The 23302-nt window shown below is 43.4% G+C and overlaps 1 protein-coding gene across 7 annotated transcripts in view; it reads right to left on the bottom strand.

Moving 5' to 3' along the window:
- Window positions 1–799: 799 nt before the first annotated feature.
- ARVCF (ARVCF delta catenin family member) overlaps window positions 800–23302 on the bottom strand; it is a 282629-nt gene continuing 260126 nt past the window's right edge. For all 7 annotated transcript variants that reach the window (XM_061465619.1, XM_061465622.1, XM_061465621.1 and 4 more), the window contains 9 exons: window positions 21946–22073; window positions 20897–21047; window positions 19346–19538; window positions 18018–18129; window positions 17245–17335; window positions 15996–16049; window positions 8920–9011; window positions 7437–7550; window positions 800–6040 (listed from right to left, as the gene is read on the bottom strand). In XM_061465619.1, coding sequence (XP_061321603.1) covers window positions 7449–7550; window positions 8920–9011; window positions 15996–16049; window positions 17245–17335; window positions 18018–18129; window positions 19346–19538; window positions 20897–21047; window positions 21946–22073 — 923 coding nt within the window. In that variant the 3' untranslated portion in view covers window positions 800–6040; window positions 7437–7448. The remainder of the gene's footprint in view (window positions 6041–7436; window positions 7551–8919; window positions 9012–15995; window positions 16050–17244; window positions 17336–18017; window positions 18130–19345; window positions 19539–20896; window positions 21048–21945; window positions 22074–23302) is intronic.

Raw genomic sequence — 23302 nt, forward strand, 5'->3', positions numbered from 1 at the left:
ACCTGACCTCCACTCTACTTGTAAGACAGACACTATGTCAAGATTTACTGGGGTTTGCCACGCTTCATGTAGGCATGGCGGTCACTGTGATGTGTTTAGGTGCAGCCTCCCTACTGACCTTACCAACACAGATGAATGTGCCAGGAGAAGGCGGTCTGAAAAAGAATTCAGATCTGTCAGTAACCAGCTGTTACTTCAAACACATGGTTGACTTCTCAGTATCAGGATTTTTCTCCCCCACATAGCAACAAATGTAAATTATTTGGCACACTCCCAAAATAACCATTTCTTATGTCAACCAAACGGCACACATCAATGCAATAAAGATTTTCTGTTATTCTTACATTTATGAGAATACTTACACATATTTCAGAAATGGGACATCTTTGTAAAGTTACATGGATTTTATGACCAAATTAGGAAAAGTTATTAACTTCCCAAATGGAAAAGCCATCAGCAAGCTAGGCTTGTGGTCCCAAATGCGCAGGCCTTTGAGTGGTGATGCAGATGTCTTTCCCACAGAAATACAGGTGTATATTAAAAAGGACAAAACCACCATGATCAACAGTTCAGGGTCATGCTGCAACTCCAGCATATGGCAATGAATCAAAATATTTTCAGCTATAGTAAGTTTGGAGGATATTCCAATTGCCCTCACTACCACTGACCTTTTACTAACACTGAGTACACTGAACTGAACTAGGGTTCAATAATCCCCTGCCACAGAAATCTGCTGTTCCAAAGCCAAAGAACATTTGAGGTACCTGACGTAACAAAAAGATAACCAATGGCACATGTATTCTTTCCAGGCATGGTTTATTGAAAACACACCAAATTGTTATCCTACATACCTGGTTTCTAACAAGCATTCTACTTGTCTGCATTATGGAAAGATCCTATAATAATAATACATTCTGTCACGGTAACATTTGTTCTATGAAAAGCGTAATCCACCTTTTTTATTTTTCCTCTCCATACTTGTAAAATCAAACCATTCTAAGTGTTTCAGTTTATAGTACAGTGTAAATACAATGCAAAATCCCACCAGTCTAAACTACAGAGAGAATGTTGAGCAGTATTACAGAAAACACATTGTTGATTTTTTTTTTATTCTCCTACCATGAAAATTTTAAGGCACATGATAGTTACAAACACATTAGCTACTAATTACCAGTAAGCTTCTTAGTCTAGTTATTTTGTTTTTCTGAACAGTAAGAACCAGATTGGCAGGCCTTGTAGTATCTGCACTAGCTTCCTCCTCACCTTGGACTTCAGAACATCCTACCCTGATGTAAAACTTAAGACAGAAAAAAAAGGTTGGTAACAGCTTCCCCTTAAATGCACTAGATTAGTTACTGTACCAATAAACCAGAGAATTTCTCTGTCAAAGATAAGGAAACACCAGATTTTAGGGGTATCAAAACAAAGAAATTTTGCAAGGAACTACACCTATATAAACACCTTCAAAACCTGTGAAAGCATGACTCCGTCCCAGCCCAAAACTGCTGGCTGAAGTTATTGGCACACTGGTTGTCACTGAGCAGGCAGTCGCACAGCAGAAGCAGCTTTAACCACTCTAATGCACCCACTTGGCTTCTGCAGCTTTGCTTACTCGCAGGGTTTAACGTGCACCACCCACAGGCAGCTGAGCCCACATGCTCAACTTTAAGGCAAGCAAGAAGGTAACTCACCAACTTCAACCTCGTGGAACTGCTCAAGGAGTGAAAACTGCTTTGCTAGCACAAGGCTTGCATGCTAGAAAGCACTACTGAAAAGTACTCAGAGCTGTCAAGAACTCACCAATCTGCTGTTACAAACATGCCACCCCCTGATGTGTCACAGTGAGGCAGTTCCTAGTCCCCAAGTCAGTCCCTTTTGTGATGTTTTGGCAACAGAGATAAGATTTGCTTTCCTGATACAACCGCATTCAGAATCGGTGTCTGAGTGCACAAGGGTAGAACTAGCACAGGCAGGTATTTTGACCAGAAGACACTGAAGATCAGGACCTGTGGCTGCCCAAGCTGTTCTCTGGGGAGCATTTCAAGCTGGAAACACATCTTGAGTTGTCAAGTTACACTGATGGCTAAACTGCTACTTAACTCCATGACAGAAACAAAATGTCCTTAAGCCTTGCCTTTTCTCTCTCCTCCTCGGGTTCTGCAGACAGACAGACCAACCTGGGAAGCTGTAAGCACAAGTACAATTGCTCACGCACTCAACAACCAAACTTGATGCTTCTCCAGGGGAATCTTGAGACAGTGGCTTTTTTTTAAACCCCCACAGCTCAGTGAGGATGCTGGGAGATGTGCAAACCCCGGGAAGAAAGTTCTGTAGTAACTGCACACCATCAGGAGTTTCCCTCTCCCCTGTGTTATCTCAGCCCTCAACTGGGCCATCAAATATCCTCCTCCTCTTTAGCAGGAGGCTTTCAACACCACTGCTTCCTTTCACAACCATCCCTCCCACTAGAATTTCTGCAGGTAGAAATCTCTTCTTCCCCAGCCATTTGCAGGCAGGTTCCCTCCAGTTTTCACAGTGGATCCAACAGGAAAAGAGGAGGTCACATACCTGAGCCCTAAAAAGCACTGCCTGCCTTTTAGCAGGATACTCTAGACCCTACTGCAGCTTTAGTCACACACACTGCCACTTTCCCTTCTTTACATACAGTCCCTACTGCCAAAATACAACAATTACAGGTTCATCCACCCACATCCCAGAACATCCCAGCTCAAACAGTCAAACACTTTCACCAACAAGGGGAGAGGTTAAGGGTAGGGGTGGGCACACATCCCACCACCGAGCTTGTGGCATTAAATCAAGGACATTAAATCACCAGCCCTGCTTCAAAGTATCTTGCTCAGGACTTCAGCTGGTGGGCTGGTTAAGACAAGGTGATAGCATCACATGCAAATCACCCTCCAATCCAGTTTCCTTCCTCAACATCCGAACAACAGTTTGTTGAGAAGAAAAAAAGCCACAGTAATGTAAATGATGGGTTATTGCTACATACTGGGCAATTAGCTGTTTTTGTAAGGCATGGGAAGGATGGGGGTAAGATGTGTGATTCCCAGGGGAAGTCTTGGCCCACAGACTTGGTATTTGACTTCCTACATCCTTTGCTTTTCTGCAACAAGAAGCCATGTTGTCAGCTCACAACCATGCTGGCTGCCACGAACACTCACCCCCAGGAAAACAAAGAACAGTTTGCTACAATGACCCTGGGCAACCCATCTAACCTGACAGGGAGCTTTGCCTGTCACAGGATGCGGTGTAAATATAGAATGGATTTCTGGGGGCAAGTGGGATAGGGTCTGAATTTGCCTCTCAAATACTCCTCAGTGTTTTCAGGCCACTAATGACAGATTCCAATCCAGACTTTGAGTGCCCCACTGAGAGCCATGTGATATCTGGGATAGGAGGTCATGGACATAATTGGCCCCAGCCACTTCCCCTTTCCTGCAATTTTCTCTGTTAACCTCTTGCTGGCTCTGAAGTATCTGTACAATAACTAAATCACAAAGTCTTAGCAGAGACTCCTTTCAGCAGTCAGGTCTTTATTTTAAGTGAACTTTTGCTCAGACTCCTTTGGTAAATATATGGTTTGAAGTAGATCAGGGACAGACTGACAGCACGGCCCTTCTCTTACACTGTTCTAGTCAGCTACAAAGCAGGTTCCATTGCTAATTACTGAACATTTTTAAAAAAATCCTTTCATATACAAAAAGAATACACCAAGTACATAACCAAAAGTGATATAAAACTCTTCTGTGTAGCTTGGTTAAAAGGGTCTCCGCGTATTGGCAGAACAAGTATGAAAAGAGCACCATTGATATAATATACAGTCAGACTACTTATCTGGTTTCACTGCCACACTTCATGTCTACACATAGAGACACTGCCCCGACACAGATCATCACAGACATATCTCTTTGCTTCCCTTGATCTGCTGAGCATCTTTGGCCCAATAGGACTCTCATGCAGCTGAAAAAACCAAATCTTTGCTACCTTAATTTGCTCCAAGCAACTTCACCTTTCCCAGGATCCAGAAGTGACCACTGCAACGTACCTGGAAGATGAGGGTCAAAAAAGGGAGGGTGTGAAGGAGCACACACGTCATCCAAATCACTGACAGCTTCTGGCATCAGTCTTTTTCCCTGAATCAACATATGCTTCCCTCTCTTGCAAACTACTTTACATGGTTTTGTTAACCTATCCTCTGCACAACAATATATATATATAGATATATAGATTTTTTTTTATTTATATATATGTATTCATGTCAAATTTTTAATATACTCAAGAAGATACAAAGCTCTTGGTACTTGCCTTTTTTTTTTAGTTTTTAAATTTTTTTTACAAAAATTTTAGGTGTTTGCTATTACAGTATATCTGGGGAGAGATGAGGTTGTTGGGTATTTCCCCTTTTTAATTACAAAGGAAACGGCAGGCACTGAAAACCGCAAGTGATGTTTGCTAGATTCAAAACTGTGCTTTCCAGTCACACCGTTTTTTAGGAGCTTGTTTAAAACTAAATGTGGCAATCACAGAACAGTCGCAACCAAATAAAATCAGCAAAAGTCTTCTAATGCCATTAGTGAGACATTTGCTTCCTATTCTCATCTGCTGCCCTCCCTTGACCAATGCCTGGAGAAAATCAGTGATCTGAAGTCATTTAGTTCACGGTGTTACCAGGTACCATACATGCAGAGTATGTTCTCATAAGGGAAAAATTCCCCCTCACACAAAGCAGGCCTTGGCATCTTTTAGGAGAGCCATTGCACATGGGTGGTTTTCACACCAAATGAAACATAAAATGTCAAAACAAAACCAAAGGGACACAGAAATAATGAGGATATAAAAAACTGCCAAACCAGTTCCCTTTGTGGCAATTCTTCATCAGGATCTACAGCCCACAGCAATCATGGATCCAACAGCAACAAATTTACTATCAAATGTAAGTGACAGACCCATCTAAAATCTATAGTGTGTTCAAAATGAGACACCCTACAAAAAAGCTCCTATTTCCTTCCACTGTGTTAAAAGCTATGGCAAAAGAAATTGTTAATCATCATCAATGCGATACTGGTACATTTAAAATGTAAAAGCTCCTTACTGCAACCTTTGAGAACATGAAAATAAAAAGCCAGCCAACTCCATTCTCAGCAGAGATTTCTGAACCAGGGACACTGAAACCTTCAATAAACTGCTTTTCAGTATGTGGAAATAAAAACAGAGTCATTACAGAATTCAAAAGGCAAAAGTACTGTACACCAGATTATAATGATAATATAGCACTGTGAATGATATAGCTTACTCTAAAAGCAGATTATACAAGCTTGCATCAGTTTTGTCGTCCACTCTCCAGTTCATCTGAGCAGCGTTTAATAGTTTCTGTTCTGCATTTTCTCCCTTTATTGAAATCCAATAAACCCACTCAACATTCCTGCACTTTCTGTGGAAACAATAACAGAAAACCTAAACATTTTTCCAAAAGCTTTTAAAAATGTTAGCTTCACAGTTCAAAAGAAATCCCCCCAAACAAAAACCAAAACAATGACCCCCAAACCAGAAAAGTGCTATTATCTTCATGGCTACACCTACGATATTATTTCAGTCTCTCCTTCACTTGAGAAGCTGTCTTCTTTGCTGCCAAATGACCTTCACTTCTCATACTTGGCACCATCCACACTAAGAGTCACCTAAGAACGCAGCCCACGAGATGGAAGCTTGGGTTCTCTTTTCTTGCTTGCTTTCTTCTTGCAGGAGTGGGAGGGAGGGGGAGGTGGTGGCTATTTCAGGTGGGAATGTAACTGAATTAAAAAGCAAATTGTCTCACTGTAAGGCATGGTGCTCCGGGGTTGGCAATGTTGTCAAGTCATTGTGTTTTCTCCCCGCATCCTCCCAGAACCTGCAGCCTGGTCAGTGATGCAGCGCCCTCCAAATCTGAATGGCAGTGGTGACTGATGAGATCCTCTGTGTCAATTCAATGTTTGTTTCTCCCCTCAATTAAAAAAAAACACCATGTGGTTGGACTTTAGCCCTGCAAAATAGAAGTCAAAACTGATTAATACCAGCAAGTAACATGACCTTGGTGATCTCCTGTGGTATGACAGCACCTGGAAATGCCAACCTATCCCCAATACATGGGCTCCTTAAAGGGTATGACTGTGAAAAAAACAAGCAGAGTCTGTACCCCACCTGTAAGCCTTCACTGCTCAGAGGAGGAGTGCAGGAGTGAAGTACACAGGCACTACTCACATACACTTATTGCAGCTCTTTGGCTGAGCCAACCAGGCTGCCTGTGCAGTACTGACTAGCTATGGGAAGCCAACGGTGCCAGGTCTGTTCCATGGCTATGTAAGAATACCTGGCAATATTGAAAGACTGCTCTGGGCAGGTGCATCCAACCCAGAGCAGAAACAATCTGTAAACACTTCACAATTACACTAGACTCTTAGAAGAAAGAGGGGGGGAGGTGTGGAAAATCCACCACTACGACCCAGAACCACAATTTTCTCTCCCACTAATACAAATGATTTCCATGTAAAATTTATGGGGGTGGATGATGCTCCATGTTTTGGAATTTGGGCCTTCAAAGGCCTATTGTCTCCTCTGATGGGAAACCTGCCCAGTGCCTTCCTGACAGTCACTAAGATTTTCCTTCAGCCATAGCCACGGGCACAAAACCTGCTGTTCCAAGCATAGCATCACATCTGATGGAGTGCCAGAAGGTATAACCAGGGTAGAGGGCTGTCTAGCAAGACAGCAGGAGACAGATTAGCAGTGGCAGAAGTGAAGAAAGGCCAGGTACAATACTGAGGAACTTGGCACGTGGCAAAGGCAGAGAACAAGAAAGCAACAAAACCGCACCTTTCATTAGTGACAGGAAAAATAAAATACAGAACTGAGAAGTGGGAGTTGTGGGTCACTGTTTATTGTGTGTTCAAAATCATCTCTCCTTGCAAAGTAACTTGTGTAGCGCCAGCAGCTTTCCTGCAGTTGGGCAGGGCTGTGCAATTCATGGGAACCTCGGGGGACTTCCATAAATAGTCAAGGATATGTTTCTCCTTAAGTGTCAGGCTAATCCTTACAATGAGCATAGAGGGGAAAAAACATGGTTGGAAGCAGAACACAGTATTAAAAAAATTATTCCCTTTGCCTAACAGCAGAAATCTTTCACATTTCAGCTGACAACCAATCATTCACAATATTAATTTTCTGCCTGGTTATTTGACAGGTTATTTTTTAATGAAACAGTGGTGTTTGATTGCATTTCATTAAAGATACACTGAATAATACAAACACCGCTTTTTAAAACTGCATTTTCAATTGTCTGAAAGGACCCAGTTAGCAGTTAGCCTTGAGCCTCCACAGCGATACAGATCGTGCACGAGACAAGTTAATCACTAGCACCAATTACCATTAAAAGGACCTACCATGCATGCAAATTAGACCCAGGAGTCAACAGGCTGGGGTTTAATGTCACGGGCATCCACCAGATTCACCGAAGCCCTGTTACTCCTGTTAATGTTTTTCCTATTTGTGTCATTCTGCAGCACAAGGTGAGGAGTTAAAGGCAAAACAGAGCGGATTAATCAAAACAAAACCACCAAACAAGTCAGCTTGTAAAGAAGCACAAAGGAAAATTAGTGGTAAAGGAAGAAACAAGATCAGCAAAGGCACAATACTGACAAAAGCATCTGCAACAGCCAAAGGCTGCACCTCCCTGCACGGTTCTTGGCCTCTCTCGAGCCTCAGAGCCACAGTTATCCAACAGCTCACAAGCCAGAGGACCCCACAGACACATTTGTGTTTCACAGCACAGGGAAAAGTACAAGTAGCAGCTACTCAGTTTTACCCAGTCGACAGCATGGCAGCCCATATCTCTGGTGTGTCCACAGGCCAAACTCAGGTTACCCTCTGGCCTTACAACCAGGCAAGTTAATATAGGCAGACTGATGCAGCAAGACACCTTTGTAGTTCATTATCTACAGAAATATTTTTCTTCAAATCACATCTTTACTTCCCTTGTCCCTAATAACAGTGGGTTTTCCTTTCAATTTACTGAAGTTTGTTTTCACTCAACATGAATCACTTGGATTTTCTGATCTTATCAGCAACATGCTGAAGGTTATTAAGGACAGCCTTCTACAGACTAACAAGAGTGTTTCCTACTACTGACTTGTTTTCAACGAATCCTCTTCTTTCTCCTTGAAATTACTTCCCCAGAGGAAAACACAAGCTTGTTTTGAGGCCAGGGAGAACTGATGGCCACAGCATTAATAAACTCTCTTTAAAAGGTCTACTGGAAAGCTATAGCAATGCAACAGAAATTACAGAGACTATTAAGCCACAGTTGCACACAACCCACAGGACAGAGCTTTGTGAAGTAAGACTCTTTTAACTAGAAAGTTGCCCAAGTTTGTTTTAGAAGGCCACACATGACTATGCATGTCTCTCTCTCTCCATCTCCTTTGCCCGTGCCCATCAGGACTGTGAATGAGTGCTGAAGAAAAGACTACTGTTCACCACCCTGCTGTACACACAGACACCCAAGATCACACCTAGTTCCCTTGGTCAAAACAATGAAGCAGTGTGACAATGTGAAGTGACTATTCTCGGAACAAAGTTTGAGCACAGTTACACACTTTAGGATTAGGGAATGCTGTCTGGACAAGGGTGACAGAACAAACATTTTCTGTTTTTACAAGAATACAGTGATTGCCTGCATTTGCTCCCACGCTGGAAAGCAGCGTTTTGGTTTTGTTTCTAGTTAGCCAAGGGGTGAGTTACAAAATAAACTCCAAAGCTCCTTTACAGCCCCCTGGTGAGTAACTACCCTGTATTTCTTGCTGAGGACACCAGGCTTCCTTTCTCTTACAGGCACTAACTAGCATTCAGCAGTAAGAGGAAGCTCACTTTTAAAGGTTCTTTCTCCGAGGCATCTCCTGTGTTATCACTGGTCTTGTATTTGCGCTCCTTGTCCCGGTGATCGATGGTGGAGTACCCATCTGAGGAGAAATAACATGACAGCCATGAAGCACAAATAAGAGCAGAAACATAGCTGATGCAAGCAGAATTCTTCAGCAAAGAAGCAGGAAAATAAACCATCACAAGCCAAAGATGCTGGCTTCCTGCTTTTCACATGAGCTCCAGCTCTGAAATTGCATTTTTACCAGCTAAAAACAGAAAAGCCCTTTTTTTATAGCACTGCCAGATGCTGACATTCATAAGCAAGCAGCCCTGTTTTCATCCCAGCCTGCTGCACTTTTTAGTGCACCGAAGGAAAGCAGCAAGTTGTCATCTCTATGCCCTGTGGCTGATGAGCTTCAAATGCAGCCCAAATCTTGCGCTCCTTGCTTAGCAGCCTGATTAATTGGCTGTGCTCATTCTCTGAATGCTCTGCAGCATGTTCCCACTCTTCCTGAGCCTGACCACTACTAGCAGGACATGACAATGATTTAGAAGAGTCCCCTTCAGAACCCTGAGAAAAAGGGCCTGTTGAGTTGGAAGAAATCTTGATGCAAACCCTGCTGTGCTTGGACTGTCTTTCATTACGAAGTGGCACCTGTTGGTGCTTTTTCTGCTGACAACTAAGAAACAATCTGAAAGCTTGAGGAACACAAAGAAGAAAAGTGTGAGAGGGTTTTATAAAGCAATGGCTCTAATTATTTCAGAACCTTTGTTTCGAACCATTGTCAGCCAAAGCAGATCTTTATTTTCCTGATGCACCACATTTCCCTTATTATCACTGACAAACATATCCTCTTAAGCTCTGCTTTGACAGCTTTGTAATCTGGAGTAAATGACACTCAAATTTGTAGCTCCCTGCAGGCTTTTGTCTTCCCCTATATAACTGAATGTTTTCATGTCCTGACAAACTGGGTTCTTAGAATACCACAAAAAGGTTTTACATAAACTCAAAATGCTCCTCTTGGTTTATTTCTTGCCTACAACAGGTCATTAAGAAAAAGTAAGTTATGTTTTTTGTGGGTTTCCCATGGCAGAGGCACTGTCTGCACACATGACACACACAGCCAAGACCAACTGGGAACAAATGCAGCTGCAAAGCGGGACATAAATGATGCTTATGCTGGCCATGGCCAGGTTAGTTTTAAAAGGGCTGTAGTTTTCCTATGCACCTCATGAATCGAAGTGCACACAGACCTGCAGCAAGCACCCGAAGCAGCGTCTATTTATGTACGTATGGATAGTAACAGATTATTTAACTGCACTGCCTAAAAATAACTGAAAAAAATTTAGAGTTACACATGTAGTACACAGATCTTAAAGCATGAAAATAATGGCTACATAGAGCTTTACTAACAATTACTTGCTGACAATGAAGATGCCTAACATTCTTGGCTACTCCTTTCAAACATAAAAGAGAAAACGCAAAGGCTCCCAGCTGCAGCCAGCTACCCAAGCCAGCAGTTGTGGAGGAATGCATGACCATTAATTCTCCTTCAAATGACAGACATGAATACTGCTGGTAAATCATGTCCTAATCTAAAGATTCACCCTTTATTTATGAGGAACTAGTTCACACAGATGTGTATTTAAACAATGGAAACATGCTGACTCCCCAGAGAAATCAAGCCTACCACAACTGAATGGTATCTTCTGACAATCTAGTGTTAACCATACTCGAAATGATGTGACAGATCACTTTGCCTTTTTGTAGTGCCATCATCGTGGAGATCCACAAGCAATTTAAACGAATCGCCATGATACAAAGGAAACCTTTAACTTGCCCCCAGAACAAAACAGCTACCAAGTGAAGTCTGGCAGTTGTGATACTTCCCAAGGAGCAAGTTAGAATTGTAATCATAAAGAAATTAAAGGCAAAACAGATCTTTAATACCACTAAAAAAATCAACCCCCCCATGCTTACGCAGGACAGCAGCAACATGAAGATCAAGCACAGTGACAGCACTCTATCAACAAAGACTGGTCAAAAACTTTGCTCTTCATATCTAAGTTCCAAGATATTTCACAATTCACACTGTCAGCCCACTGTTGTGTGGTCTTGTCTTGGGTTCAGCAGTAGCAGTCATTTTTCTCCTTCTTGGCAGCTGGTGCAGTGCTGTGTTTTGACTTTCGGCCTGGGAACAGAGCTGATAACAATGATGTTCTGGTTTGGCCAAGGACTTTGTGAGCTTCATGCTCTGCCAAGGAGGAGGGAAAGCCAGGAGGAAAGAGAGACAGGACACCTGACCTAAACTGACCAAAGAGGTATTCCGTACCACAGCACGTCATGTCCAGGAGGTAACTGGGAGTTACCCAGAAGGGCTGGTAGTCTGCAGGGTTGGAGGAGGTATGGGTCAGTGCTTGGTCAGGCGGGGGGGGGGGGGGGGGGTGGGGTCAGCTGGTGGTGAGATGTTGCATTCTCTTCCCTCGTTATTTCCTTTATCATTGTTACTATTGGTGGTAGCAGTAGTGATTTGTGTTATACTTTAGTTACTAAACTGTTCTTATCTCAACCCGTGGGAGTTGCATTCATTTCGATTCTCCTCTCCATCCCTCTGGGAGTAGGGGGAGAGCAAGAAGGGGGGGGGGGAGTGAGTGAACGAGCCCTCTGCCTGGCTGGGTTTAAACCATGACAGCTCTTTTTGGCACCCAATGTGGGGCACAAAGGGTTGAGATAACAACAGATCTGACCGGATTAATAGTCACTCGTCACAATGCTGATTTATTGGCTCTCAGAGTTGTTCCTCTTGATCCCCCAGTTTCAGAATGTTGTAACTTACGTAGAGCCGGTATTTGCTGTGTTAGCGTTTATCAAGTGTGGGGCTTGGGCTAAGGTTCTTGTCTCACTGTGCTTTATGGCAATGGCTTGTAATACGGGCGGGCTCCAGCAGCAGGGCGGGACGGACGTGGCCGTGGACTTGTACCTGGCCGTCCGGCTGCTCTTCACCGGCCTGGCCCTCGCCCTCGCCTCCATCTTTGTGAGGCTGCGGGGAGCCGAAGGGGAGCGGCCCCGGGAGCCGGCGGCTGCTGAAGCGGCCCGGGAGAGCGGCCCCGGGGACCAAGCGGCGGCGGCAGTGGACCCGAAGGCCGCGAGGGGACGGCTGCCGGTGGAGGAGGTCGGGGAGCGGAAGGAGGCGGCTGCCGAGCAGCGGGAGAAGGCGGCGGAGGAGCCGAGCCCCGGGAGGAGCCGAGCCCAGCCCCGCGACGGCCGAGAGCGTTCCCCGGAAGCCGCCCGCCGAGCCCCAGGAGGATGCAGGAGACCACGCAGCATTTCCCAGCAAGGCAGAGGAGGAAGATCTGGACTCAGGAGAAGCTGGCGGTGGGAGAGCCGGCAAGCACAGCAGCTACCCCAGCCCCAGCGACAAGTACAGCAGCATCGTTTGAGAGTTCTGAAGGTTTTGAATGGCCTTTGGGTATCCTTGGGACCTGCATGCTGATTGTGATGGGGATCAGCATGTTGGCACACACACAGACTGTGTTTTACCCACCACCATTTTGTCTGATCTCAAGAGTTAAGCAGAGTCAGATTTGGGTCTTGTCTGGGGTTAGACGATGATACAGGGGGACCAAGAGGTTTTCTCCAAGGCTGGACAGTCATGAGTGGCAGGGTGTGTGGGACAGTATGGGCAAGTATCTAGTCCACTGGGCCCCTCCAGTGCTTTGGAAGCATCGGAGATGGAAGGCAGCTGTATGGAGTCCACAGCAGCAAGCTGCTTAAGGGGACAGTGAATTATTTTGAGCGTGGGGGGCCTATGGCACTTCAGGCCATCAGGGTAGAGATGCAACATAGAGATGGATTCATGATCGAGGGGTGGACTTAGCAATGGACACTATTGCCCAGATTATTCACAAGTGTGAACACTGCACACAGCCTCTCCTGCTCTAAAAGACTGTTACAAGAGATGGAGCCCAACATCATGGACCAAATGGACTCAGCAGGTTTATAGGGATTGGTCCATGCACTAAGAGATGACCTCTTTCTCTCTGTCTGTGTATATGTGGATGTATATATATAACTGTAAGAGCAATATTGAAAATTTGGGATCTGAGCATGATGTGAATTGTATGGAATAAGGGGTGGATAATGTCTTGGGTTCAGCAGTAGCAGTCATTTTTCTCCTTCTTGGTAGCTGGTGCAGTGCTGTGTTTTGACTTTCGGCCTGGGAACAGAGCTGATAACAATGATGTTCTGGTTTGGCCAAGGACTTTGTGAGCCTCATGCTCTGCCAAGGAGGAGGGAAAGCCAGGAGGAAGCAGAGACAGGACACCTGACCTAAACTGACCAAAGAGGTATTCCGTACCACAGCACGTCATGTCCAGGAGGTAACTGGGAGTTACCCGGAAGGGTTGGTAGACTGCAGGAGGAGGTATGGGTCAGTGCTTGGTCAGGCTGGGGGGGGGGGGGGGGGGGGGGGGGAGTGTGGGGGGGGTGGTGTGCGAGTTGTCGGTCAGCTGGTGGTGAGATGCTGTATTCTCTTCCCTTGTTATTTCCTTTATCATTGTTATTACTGGTGGTAGCAGTAGTGATTTGTGTTATACCTTAGTTACTAAACTGTTCTTATCTCAACCCGTGGGAGTTGCATTCGTTTCGATTCTCCTCTCTGTCCCTCCGGGAGTAGGGGGAGAGTACAAAGGGGAGGGGAGTGAGTGAACGAGCCCTCTGCCTGGTTTTAAACCACGACAGGTCTGCATGCCAACAGTGCCACACACATCAGCACTAGCGGATCATGTGTTTCTAAAACCACACACTGTGCTGTGATTCTGTCAAGATAAGCAGCAGTGGAGATGGTAAGTTCATGATCTGACCTAATAAAATGACAAATATCTTCAAGGAGGCTGCATCAGAGAAGCAATACTTCAGTGCCCCAAGGACCACAGCTCTCCAAAGAAATTAGACAATACTACTTCTGCTATGTTTCAGATTAATTCTAAGAAGTGATCAGAATTAACTCTGTTTCAGTCACATAAATGATACCTTAGAGCATTATTCTGAGTTAATACAACTGAATGCATAAACAAAAGTTATATTGGTCAATAGAGGCACACCCCATTCTTGGCTTGTTTATTGCTCTTTCTCAACTTTCTGCTTGCTGTCTTCTGTATTGCTTCACTGACTATCTCCCTTTCACTCTGCAGCAACATTTTTATGTCATCACGAATTACAAGACTGAATGCCTGCTCAGTGTCAGTCCATCTGTGCCCTGACACAGCTCTCAATTTACAGAGATCAAACCTCTGCCCCCATCAAAAGGGAGGAGGAGGAGAAAGGAAAAGTTACGCCTGAAGATGGGCATGCAGGACAGTGGCATCTGAACTATGTGTCTTGTCTGAACAATTTTCAGCTGCCAGATGCTCTTCTCTGACTGGAGGTTAACTGAGGCACAGACAGTTTTTGAGAACTCTCAGATTTGGCACACAGCCTGGAGATCACAGTTCTGCTGCTTCTATAGACAGCACAGGGTCACAGCCACCCTCAGACAGCACCCTGACAATAAACACTGATGATCTTCAGATTACTCGGTGCAAAGTCCCTTCTCGGGAGCTGATAAAGTCTGACAGACCTGCACTGTCTCTGCACTAGGCTGTCCAGGGCATCCCACAGTAACTCATAATACAATGTTTTCTTCTATCCTTCAGGAGCGGAAAAAAAGAGAACAAAACCTCCAGAACAGAAGACCACGATGAAGTTAAAATCAGAAAATACAGTCTAGTATTGTAAGTATACCCATGAGACAAAAAACATACGGCTTTTAGAGGAGCCTGAAGTTGTTATTCCAGTTCCTTGGAATTAATAATAGTACACTGGATAATTTAGTCCCTTCTCAGTTGACCTCTGAAACAGCACAAAGTTATAGTCCTACTGGAGTTAAAAGACACTCAAGGGCTGTGGTCAGGAAAACTTGACAGATTTCATCTTCTAATAGTGATAAAACAATGGGAGAACAGAACAGCCCAGAGAATCTGCCTGATGTTGTACACACACTGTTAATTTGCATTTCATCTTGTACTCAGAGCTGTACCAGTAACTCCTGAAAGCATAAGGCAACAATTAATACTGAACCAATAAACCACCAGCACTGCCCAAACTGCAGCACCTGTGAGCACACAGCTATCCTGCCAGGCAATCTTCTTGCAAGTTATTTTCTTCCATTGTGAGAACAAATGTTTCCATGTTCCCTTAGGCAAAACTCATATGGACAGTTTATTCGTGGCAGGTGGCATCTCATTCTTCTAAGAATACAAAAGGTAACAGATACCTGTCATTTTAACTTCAGAACATGCCTGGCTTTCAATCTTGATTCTAACTTGCTATTTTTTTCAGCTACCATCACAATAGCAGGGTACCAAACGCTTTTGTTTGGAGGCATTAATACAGGTATTTAAATAAAAATATCGTCAGCTGGAAGAAGTGAAGCAAATTCTCAAGAGACCACACAAGCCCTTTACCTACCTCGGTAAACAAAAAACCCCCTACCTGTACCACTCTTAAACTACAGAGCTTATCAATCTCAAAGCACTTCAGTGACAGTAGGTGGCTGTTCTCTGCCTACAGGAAAAGCCAGGCTTGGCTAGATGCAGGTAAATGAAAAGTGGAGCCAGGAATATCATACACACTAACTTTTTCTGGCGTTATCTACAGAAAACAAAGATAGAATGGATTTAAACACAAGCATTACATTGAAGTAAATTTTCAACCCTTTTTTCCTTCTGAATCCTCAGGTTTCCAGATCTGTAATCCAGCCGCCTCAAGGGCCAGAGACTAGAACGAAACCTAGGTCAGCACATCTCAATATATGCTTAAAGTAATAGAGAAATTGGTGCATCTGCTCTACAGGTATTTAAGAGAAAAAGAAAAATGGGGGAGGAAGAAGATGACAGCCAAGCTTTTGTAAGGTAACATCCTACTTTTAAATGTCAGCTTTATCCATCTGAAATAATATCTCCTAGGGAAATAGTTGAACTTTCCTGTGAGTGACAGTGTGCTCTATCGAAACAGACAGAGTTTGATCTATGGCTGAATTCACCTGGGCCAAGTTCATCCATAGGTATCATATCACGACTCCCAGTCTTCTCGTTATCTGTAAAACAGAAACGTTGAAACGACTTGAGTTACATTTGCTTTTCCCAAAACCTGGTAGTTTCACATTAGTTACAGGACCAGAAAGGTCCATAAAGTACTGAATGCAGAGACTATTATAAAAAAAAAAACCCCACCAAACTATTCAACTGTTACCCATTCAGAAAGTTTGATTTAAGCTCTCCAGAGAGCTCATGTAATCCTTCTATTTTCTGCTTTGGCACTGTAATATAGAACTCCCTCTCTCCAAGCAATAACAGAAACCGCAGTTCTGCTTTGGACTACCTTCCACCATTAACAGCCTCTCTCCAGTCTCTCCAGAATAGAAGAAAATGAAAATACGTAAAGGTGCAGCTTCACATTGCACACAATTCAATCTGACAGCCTGCTGAGCCAACAGAAAAGCTAACCCACAAAGAAAACAAGAAGTTTACTGTCAGATCAGCAAACGGACCCCAGTCATCCTCTTTCTGCATTATCTACCAGATTTGATCAAAGGAAGGGAAGGTGGAAACAGGCAGGGCAGTGTGGAGCTGTGTTTTCTGCAGTAATCTGCAGTTAAACCAAGTAAAGTACAACATGGCAAGTTCTGCTGAAGTAGACTAAAGATTTCTGAGAAGAAATCTTGACATCTGAGCATTAGAAACTAGAAAGAGACTCAGAGAAAAGGCAATCATAATGAAATTAAAGCCGGAGCTACACCAGTGTTGGTATGGATGTGTGAGGCCTCATGGAAAAGCACAGACAGGTTTAGCTGGAGTTTGGATAAACCCTTCTCCAACAAAAAACCTGCTCAGGAAAGGAAGAAGCACTGCCAAAACAGACATGTTTGTTCAGAAATAAGAAGACTCCAGTACTAGGCAGGGGTAAGGCCAAGGCCACTGCCTGGCTGAGATGAGATTTATTAATATATAACATTGGCAAACAAGGCTGTTCTCCCCTTTCAAAGTGCCAACTCATGTTCATCCCAAATTCTCCCAGGAAGATTTAACTGGTTTTGTTGCATACAAGTTGAGAAACCAACATCGGTAGTGTACATCTCACAGGGGAAGGAATACTACCCATATCCAGCTGAACAGGACCACGCGCTCTGGGACAGTGGACACACTTTTAGCCCCTCACGTCACAACACAGATCTGGCAAATCCAGAAAAGAAGCAAAGTACAACAGAAAAAGTGATGAAGAGCAGAACTGACCTTGACTTTTATCCACCAGAGGCAAAGTGCTGTCATCATAGCCAGACCTGCCCGCAGTACCTTTGGAACCCTTTGGTGCTGCAGAAACAGACTAGGAGACAAAAATCACATAAATATGAAATTACTACTCAGGGAAACTGAACAAGAAAAACCAAACAAACCAAAAGTATGGAGAGAGATTACAGAACGCTGCTGAGCCCCTCATCTGCTGAGAATATGGCACTGGAGTATTTTTTATTTTCATATAGATTTGTTGATGATTTTTTTTTTTATCTAAATGGCCAACCACTGTTGGCCTGTAAAAGGTGTAAAACCTGTTCACAAGGGAAGATCAGGAGGCTGCTTGTCAAGAACATGTGGCTACCCTAGGTGCTACATGGAATGTTTCAAATGAAACAACTAAGAAAAGACACACTAATTCTTCCTCCAGTAAAGCATGGGCATTTAGTCTATATGAGGTGCCAAACTTCCAAAACCTAGAGCTACATTTCACAGACCACTGACAAGCATACCAGGCAAGTATATGCATGATGCTGTGACCGAATCATAGAATGACAGGATGGGTAGAGTCGGAAAGGACCTTAAGATCATCTAGTTCCAACCCCCCCCCCCACGGGCACAGACATTTCACTGAATAGGACACAATACGTTGTTCTATCACCTAGAAGAACAGAACCAAACCCCACAGTCTATCAGACTGTAATATTAGACTAAGTTATGACATATTTCACACAGGCATTTCCATAAAGAAATCTAAGACCCAGCATCTTTACCTGGAAGTGTGATTTATTCCACCCATCCTTCTGCAGGGCATTTCGTAGCTCTTTATAGCTCCAGATCATCTGAAGAATGTGAGATGCTGCTTTTGTTTCTCTGGGAGACTGGCTGATTTGCAAGATAAAATTAGAGCTTAAGTATCAAGCAATGTAAGACTATTCATATGTTGACCTCTTTGCACCAAAACAACATCCAGGAAATAGCTAGTATTCCATACAGCTATTCTTTGAACTTCTAAGATGTAAGATATATGTGAAATCATTCAGTGACTTCATCATACATACAGGTATTTGCTGACAAAAAAGAAAAATAAATCCAAAAGCTGCAAATTGTGCAGATTTCTGGGTTTTCCCAGGTACTGCTGGGCAAGCACTGAGGCCAGGGTGACCTTCCATCCTGTAGCTGTCAGACAGATCCATCCTGCATGGATTTATTTAGGAAAAGCCCAACCCAACAAAAAACCCCACTTTATTGGGAAACAAAACCAAAAAGTTCCAGGCCACTTCTCAAACCTGCACTCTAACTTACATATATTCCTCACAATTCATTGAAGTGGCTTCATGGTTTAAATTACCTTATGAAGCAATCTGAGTCAGCAAGAAGTAAGCAATTTTTAAAGAGAAAATTAAATTTTATCCATTCTTTACTAAGTCAGTACACAAACACTCTCAAAGTAACACTGGGCTCGATTCTTGGTGGGCCCTCACATTTCCTAACACTGCAATCAAATGAAGTCTTCAGCTGCTCTCCCAAAAGCTTGCTGAAAACTATCTTAAAGTCTAGTGTCTAAAACATCTATAATGTCTGTTTGAACTATACAGAACAAACCTGTATCTAAAGCAGTCAGAAGAGTTTTCAACAGAACCTCAGAGTGAAAATTTGTCACTTCAAATTACCACCAGCACCCTTCACCCAGAACAATTACTACACATCAGTAACCATTTTACTTAAAAGAAACAGATTTCATCACTGACATTCCAGGAATGGAATGCTGCCACAGGAAAAAGGCCTCCCACACTAAAAATAAAGATCCTGGTTTCACGGCAGATGTCTGCTAAATGCATACATGCGCTACAATGTATCTGACAAGGACCCAGCATGTCTTAACATGCCTGAAGTGACTACTCAATTTACTTTTCAATCAAGTAAACCTATTAAAGGTGTTGCCTGTTTCTACTGCATATATATATTAACTACTCTGAAATTAAAGCCTCTGAAAGGTTAGGGTGCTTGAATACTTTCGAAACGCAAAAGCTGCTGTTCATAGTGACATTGTCTTGTTTGCTGAGAGCTCTTATGAATTTTGCTTTCACCTGTCACTCACCTTGACTTGCTGATAGCTACCAGCTTCTGAATGCCCTGTGTCTGGATCAGAGACCTTGCATTTTCTGAGCTGTCAGTAATGATTTCATGGATGGTATTCAACACTGCAACCACTGTGTCCTCTTCCAGGTTCTTTGCAGATCTCTGCTGCCTGCTGGGCAAATTTCTTACCAGCTCACCCATGGCATAACTACCTAGATAAGGGGATGAGATACCATTAGTCAGCCCTAATAATCATTTCAGCTTCCCATCCTGAATGATAAAACTCAAGGTGTCTGATACGCCAAAAAACTTTACAATGCACATGTTTTGAACCTCAAGACTGTAACCCAACAGGGTATTTACCATATATTATTTCAAGGTGATTGAGAGTTGATGCCCAAGAAAAAGTCCGTCATCGTGAATGCTAAAAGGTATTTGGGGGAAGAAAAAAAGAAACTAAGAATATTACAGCTAGCATCTATCATACTTTGCAATGCCTGAGGCAAAAAGCATCCAGTAGCTGCTGTTAATGCCACATATTCATGCTAATACATGAACATGGCTTATTCAACTTAGTCTTGTAATAGGCCTTCTGGGGCAAGGTGTGCAGCCATGCATTTATTAACCTTCCCCCATCAAAGGTAAGAGTACTTCCTCCTGGGTGCAGTTAGCCGCCTCAGTGCATAGTACTGGAGAAAAAACAGGAGCCCAGAATTTATCACTCCCAGGTGTCTGTACCATTTGCCTAGCTATACCTCTGAACTATTAAAGGAAGGACCTGATGTATAAGGTGGAATCCCACCTTGCTCTTTGTCAATATCAACTTTGATGATGGCCCTAAACATGTGACTAATATTTCCTGGCCTGACCAGGTTGTGTTTTAAACAAATGTATCAGTTAAATATAGAGGCAACCAAAGGAAAACAACTCACACCTGGATCTTTCTAGATTCCTGCTTATGGGCAGGTGAATGCTTATTTACTCCCCTGGATAGGAGTTAGGGAGCACTGCTGAAGAAGTAACTTGAAGAGTAAGTTGTTTGATGTCCAGCTTCTATAAGTATCTACCACACAAAAGGATGAGAAGGGAAGGAGGAAGCAAGAAGAAAGGGACAACTTTACAGCCCAGATTTAGGGGACAAGACTCCCACTCTAATCTAAACAGCAGGACTAATGTCTCTTAACTACCATGTGCAACTAGGAGCACACGTGCCACGTCAGCCAGAGCTAAGGAAGAGACAAGGTACCTCTTAACCCACTGAGTCCTCTGCACATGCTCACCTCTCCTGCAGAAATCTACATGTGTTTTTACTCTCGAGTTAGATATTTCCCTCCAACCCCACTTTGTTTAAATGGGCAGGGATTACATTCTGAAATGACAGTTTTCCACTTGGTGGCAGGGATTATGACACTCTGAGATGATAGCTCTCCACTTGGTGGTTACAGAGTAACCTTAGATAATGTGGATGGAAACTCCATACAAAATGAACCCCCAGCACAAGTGACAGAAAATGTGAGTTATTTCAAGGGTATCCAAGATCCCAGCCTGGTTAGAAAAGGTCAGAAGATACCTATAAGATCTTTATTGCGACGATCCATGGAAAGGTTTCTCAGGGCAATGGATACAGCCCTCACAACCTTGTCAGAGTCGGACTGGAGAAGCTCCACAAGCACTGGTAAGCCTCTCTCCTTCCGCACTGTTGCACGGATGTATGTTGACCACTGATTAGAACACACAAGGGAAAAGAAACACAAAGTACTGTGAGTTCATATACCTGCCCTTTTGTTGCCCCAGGCATTTATTTCACTGCAGTAAGTCATTTTCTTCCCCCTGCAAAGACTAGTCAGGTTGTGTGATGCATCACTTAATGCATCACTCAAGTTCACCAAGCACCAAGGAAGAAAGGATGTAGAAGTTCATTCTACAATGTAGCAAGCTGCTGGGAAAAGAGGACAGAAATAGAAGTAGCATTATCTGCCAGCATCTGTTCTGTACACACCTCAGTGTGAGAACACATCCCTCTGGACTAGGAAAAAAGAGGTCATTTGGAGGGAACGGTAAAGTATCCAAAGCATCTGTTATCTTCCCTCACCTCCAAGTTCATGCTTTTCTTCTGTTTCCTGACTGATTTTGAAATAAACTGTATTCAACACAGCTGTAAAACCTCCCTGCTAATCCTCAGACTGCCATGTGGTTCTCAAAGGGATCAGACATACCTGTAACTGCCTCATCAGTACTGGGGATCTTAGAGGACACTTTGGAGTGCAGTTTCTTGAGCAGTCTGATAATCCAGTGAATTAAGCATTCAGGTCACTTAATCATCTAACAACACACTTTTCTGAATGGATGAAGCAATAGTTAAGTGGTTTAAGTAGTAAAACCTGCCCATGGTTAAATCATCACGAGCTTAGTGACACTTCCACTATGTGAACACCATCTTTCCAGAAGATGAAAAGTATCTTAAGTGGGCAAATAAGATGTAAATAATTTCTCTGAAGTGCCCACCTCCTTCCTTTTAAAGATGTAAATGCACAAAATAACAGCACACTTATAATAGGACACGCTTTGTTCTTTACGTACACAGCAGAAACAAGAGACTAAAGAGAAAACTGCACTCACCATCCAGTTGCCAGCACTGAGATTCTGCAAAGCCCCTGCTGCAGCTTCCAGAGTGTTGAAGTTCTGACTTTCAGTGAGGATGGAGAGGTACAGCCGGACCACATCTGGCTGGTACAGCAATTCAAAGCCTACAGGTGGGGGAAGAGAACATAAGCAAGGGAAGCAGAGAAGGCAATGTGTGAATAAATGTATAACATATATTTATTTAATCATGGAAGAGAACAGGTAAAAGAGAGCTACACCACAGAAGGAAGGGCTTCTGCCATATCCAGGGCATTCTATCCACACCTGCTGAAAACGGTGCACACAGGAAAACATGCCCAGGACATTCACCTAGGCTGAAGGTCCCTTTGCTTGTCTCCAGGTTAGTAATTCTTTTCCCCAAATCTTTGCTATTTTCCAAATTATGTGCTACACAGTGCCCTGCAGGCTGAGCCTATGCATGTAATAACAAGATGACAAGAGACAACTTCTGTCAGCCACAATTCTTTCTTTACATCTCTAGACTGGGTTCCAAATTCACCTTGCACTCCTTTTGGCATTTAAATCTATCTCAGTACATTTACACACACAAACAACAGGTCCAATGAGACCAAGCTACACAGCTGTATCAGCCACCCCCTTTGCACATGGAGATGACAAAAGAAAGATGCAAGATATCAAAGTGACTAGAAGCCCCAGTTGGTAGGGGAAGGGAGAAATGCTGACTCCAGTTCAAATATCAGGTAAAGAAACACACCAGCACTGTACCACACTGGGAGACAGCAACAGACACATGAACTAAATATCCCCAGAATCGCTCTATCAGCTTTGCAGTTTAAGCACAACAGGAATGAGAACTATTCCCAGCTCTGTCATGGTTTTCCTTTCGTGGTGCTGAATAATTGACAGTACCACCCGTGTCTTGACTTCCTCATCCATAGGATTAGGATTTATCCATCTACCCACATTAAAAAGGGGGTATTAGGCAACAAATCCATCATTCCAAGTTGTCGTATGTTTTGCAGCATTCTTTGGAAGACTGTCTTTCTTCTCTATGTGCAAGGCAGGGAACCTATAAACACAAATCACCTCTGCAGTAGTTTCTCTTCAAGATCACCCATGTCTCACATGCATACTTTCCAGCACGTATCACACATTATGGTATTTGAGACATCTTGGATCAAGCCTAGGAGCAAGAAGACTAGCCAATGTTATTCTGGCCAGTGGAAACCCCATTGATTATTTTTAGCATGTTGCTAAAGGCTTTCTGAAATTAAAGCCTTACATTTCAAATCTGCTAGTACTGCTGTGGGGCTACGTGAGTCAAGATCTCAGAACTCAATATTTAAACCTTGTACAACACTATCCATAAACA

The sequence above is a fragment of the Pezoporus flaviventris genome, unplaced genomic scaffold (assembly GCF_033815535.1).
Source record: "Pezoporus flaviventris isolate CSIRO_AGI_PZ_B2104156 unplaced genomic scaffold, CSIRO_AGI_Pfla_v1 ptg000041l, whole genome shotgun sequence".
Lineage (NCBI taxonomy): Eukaryota > Metazoa > Chordata > Aves > Psittaciformes > Psittacidae > Pezoporus > Pezoporus flaviventris.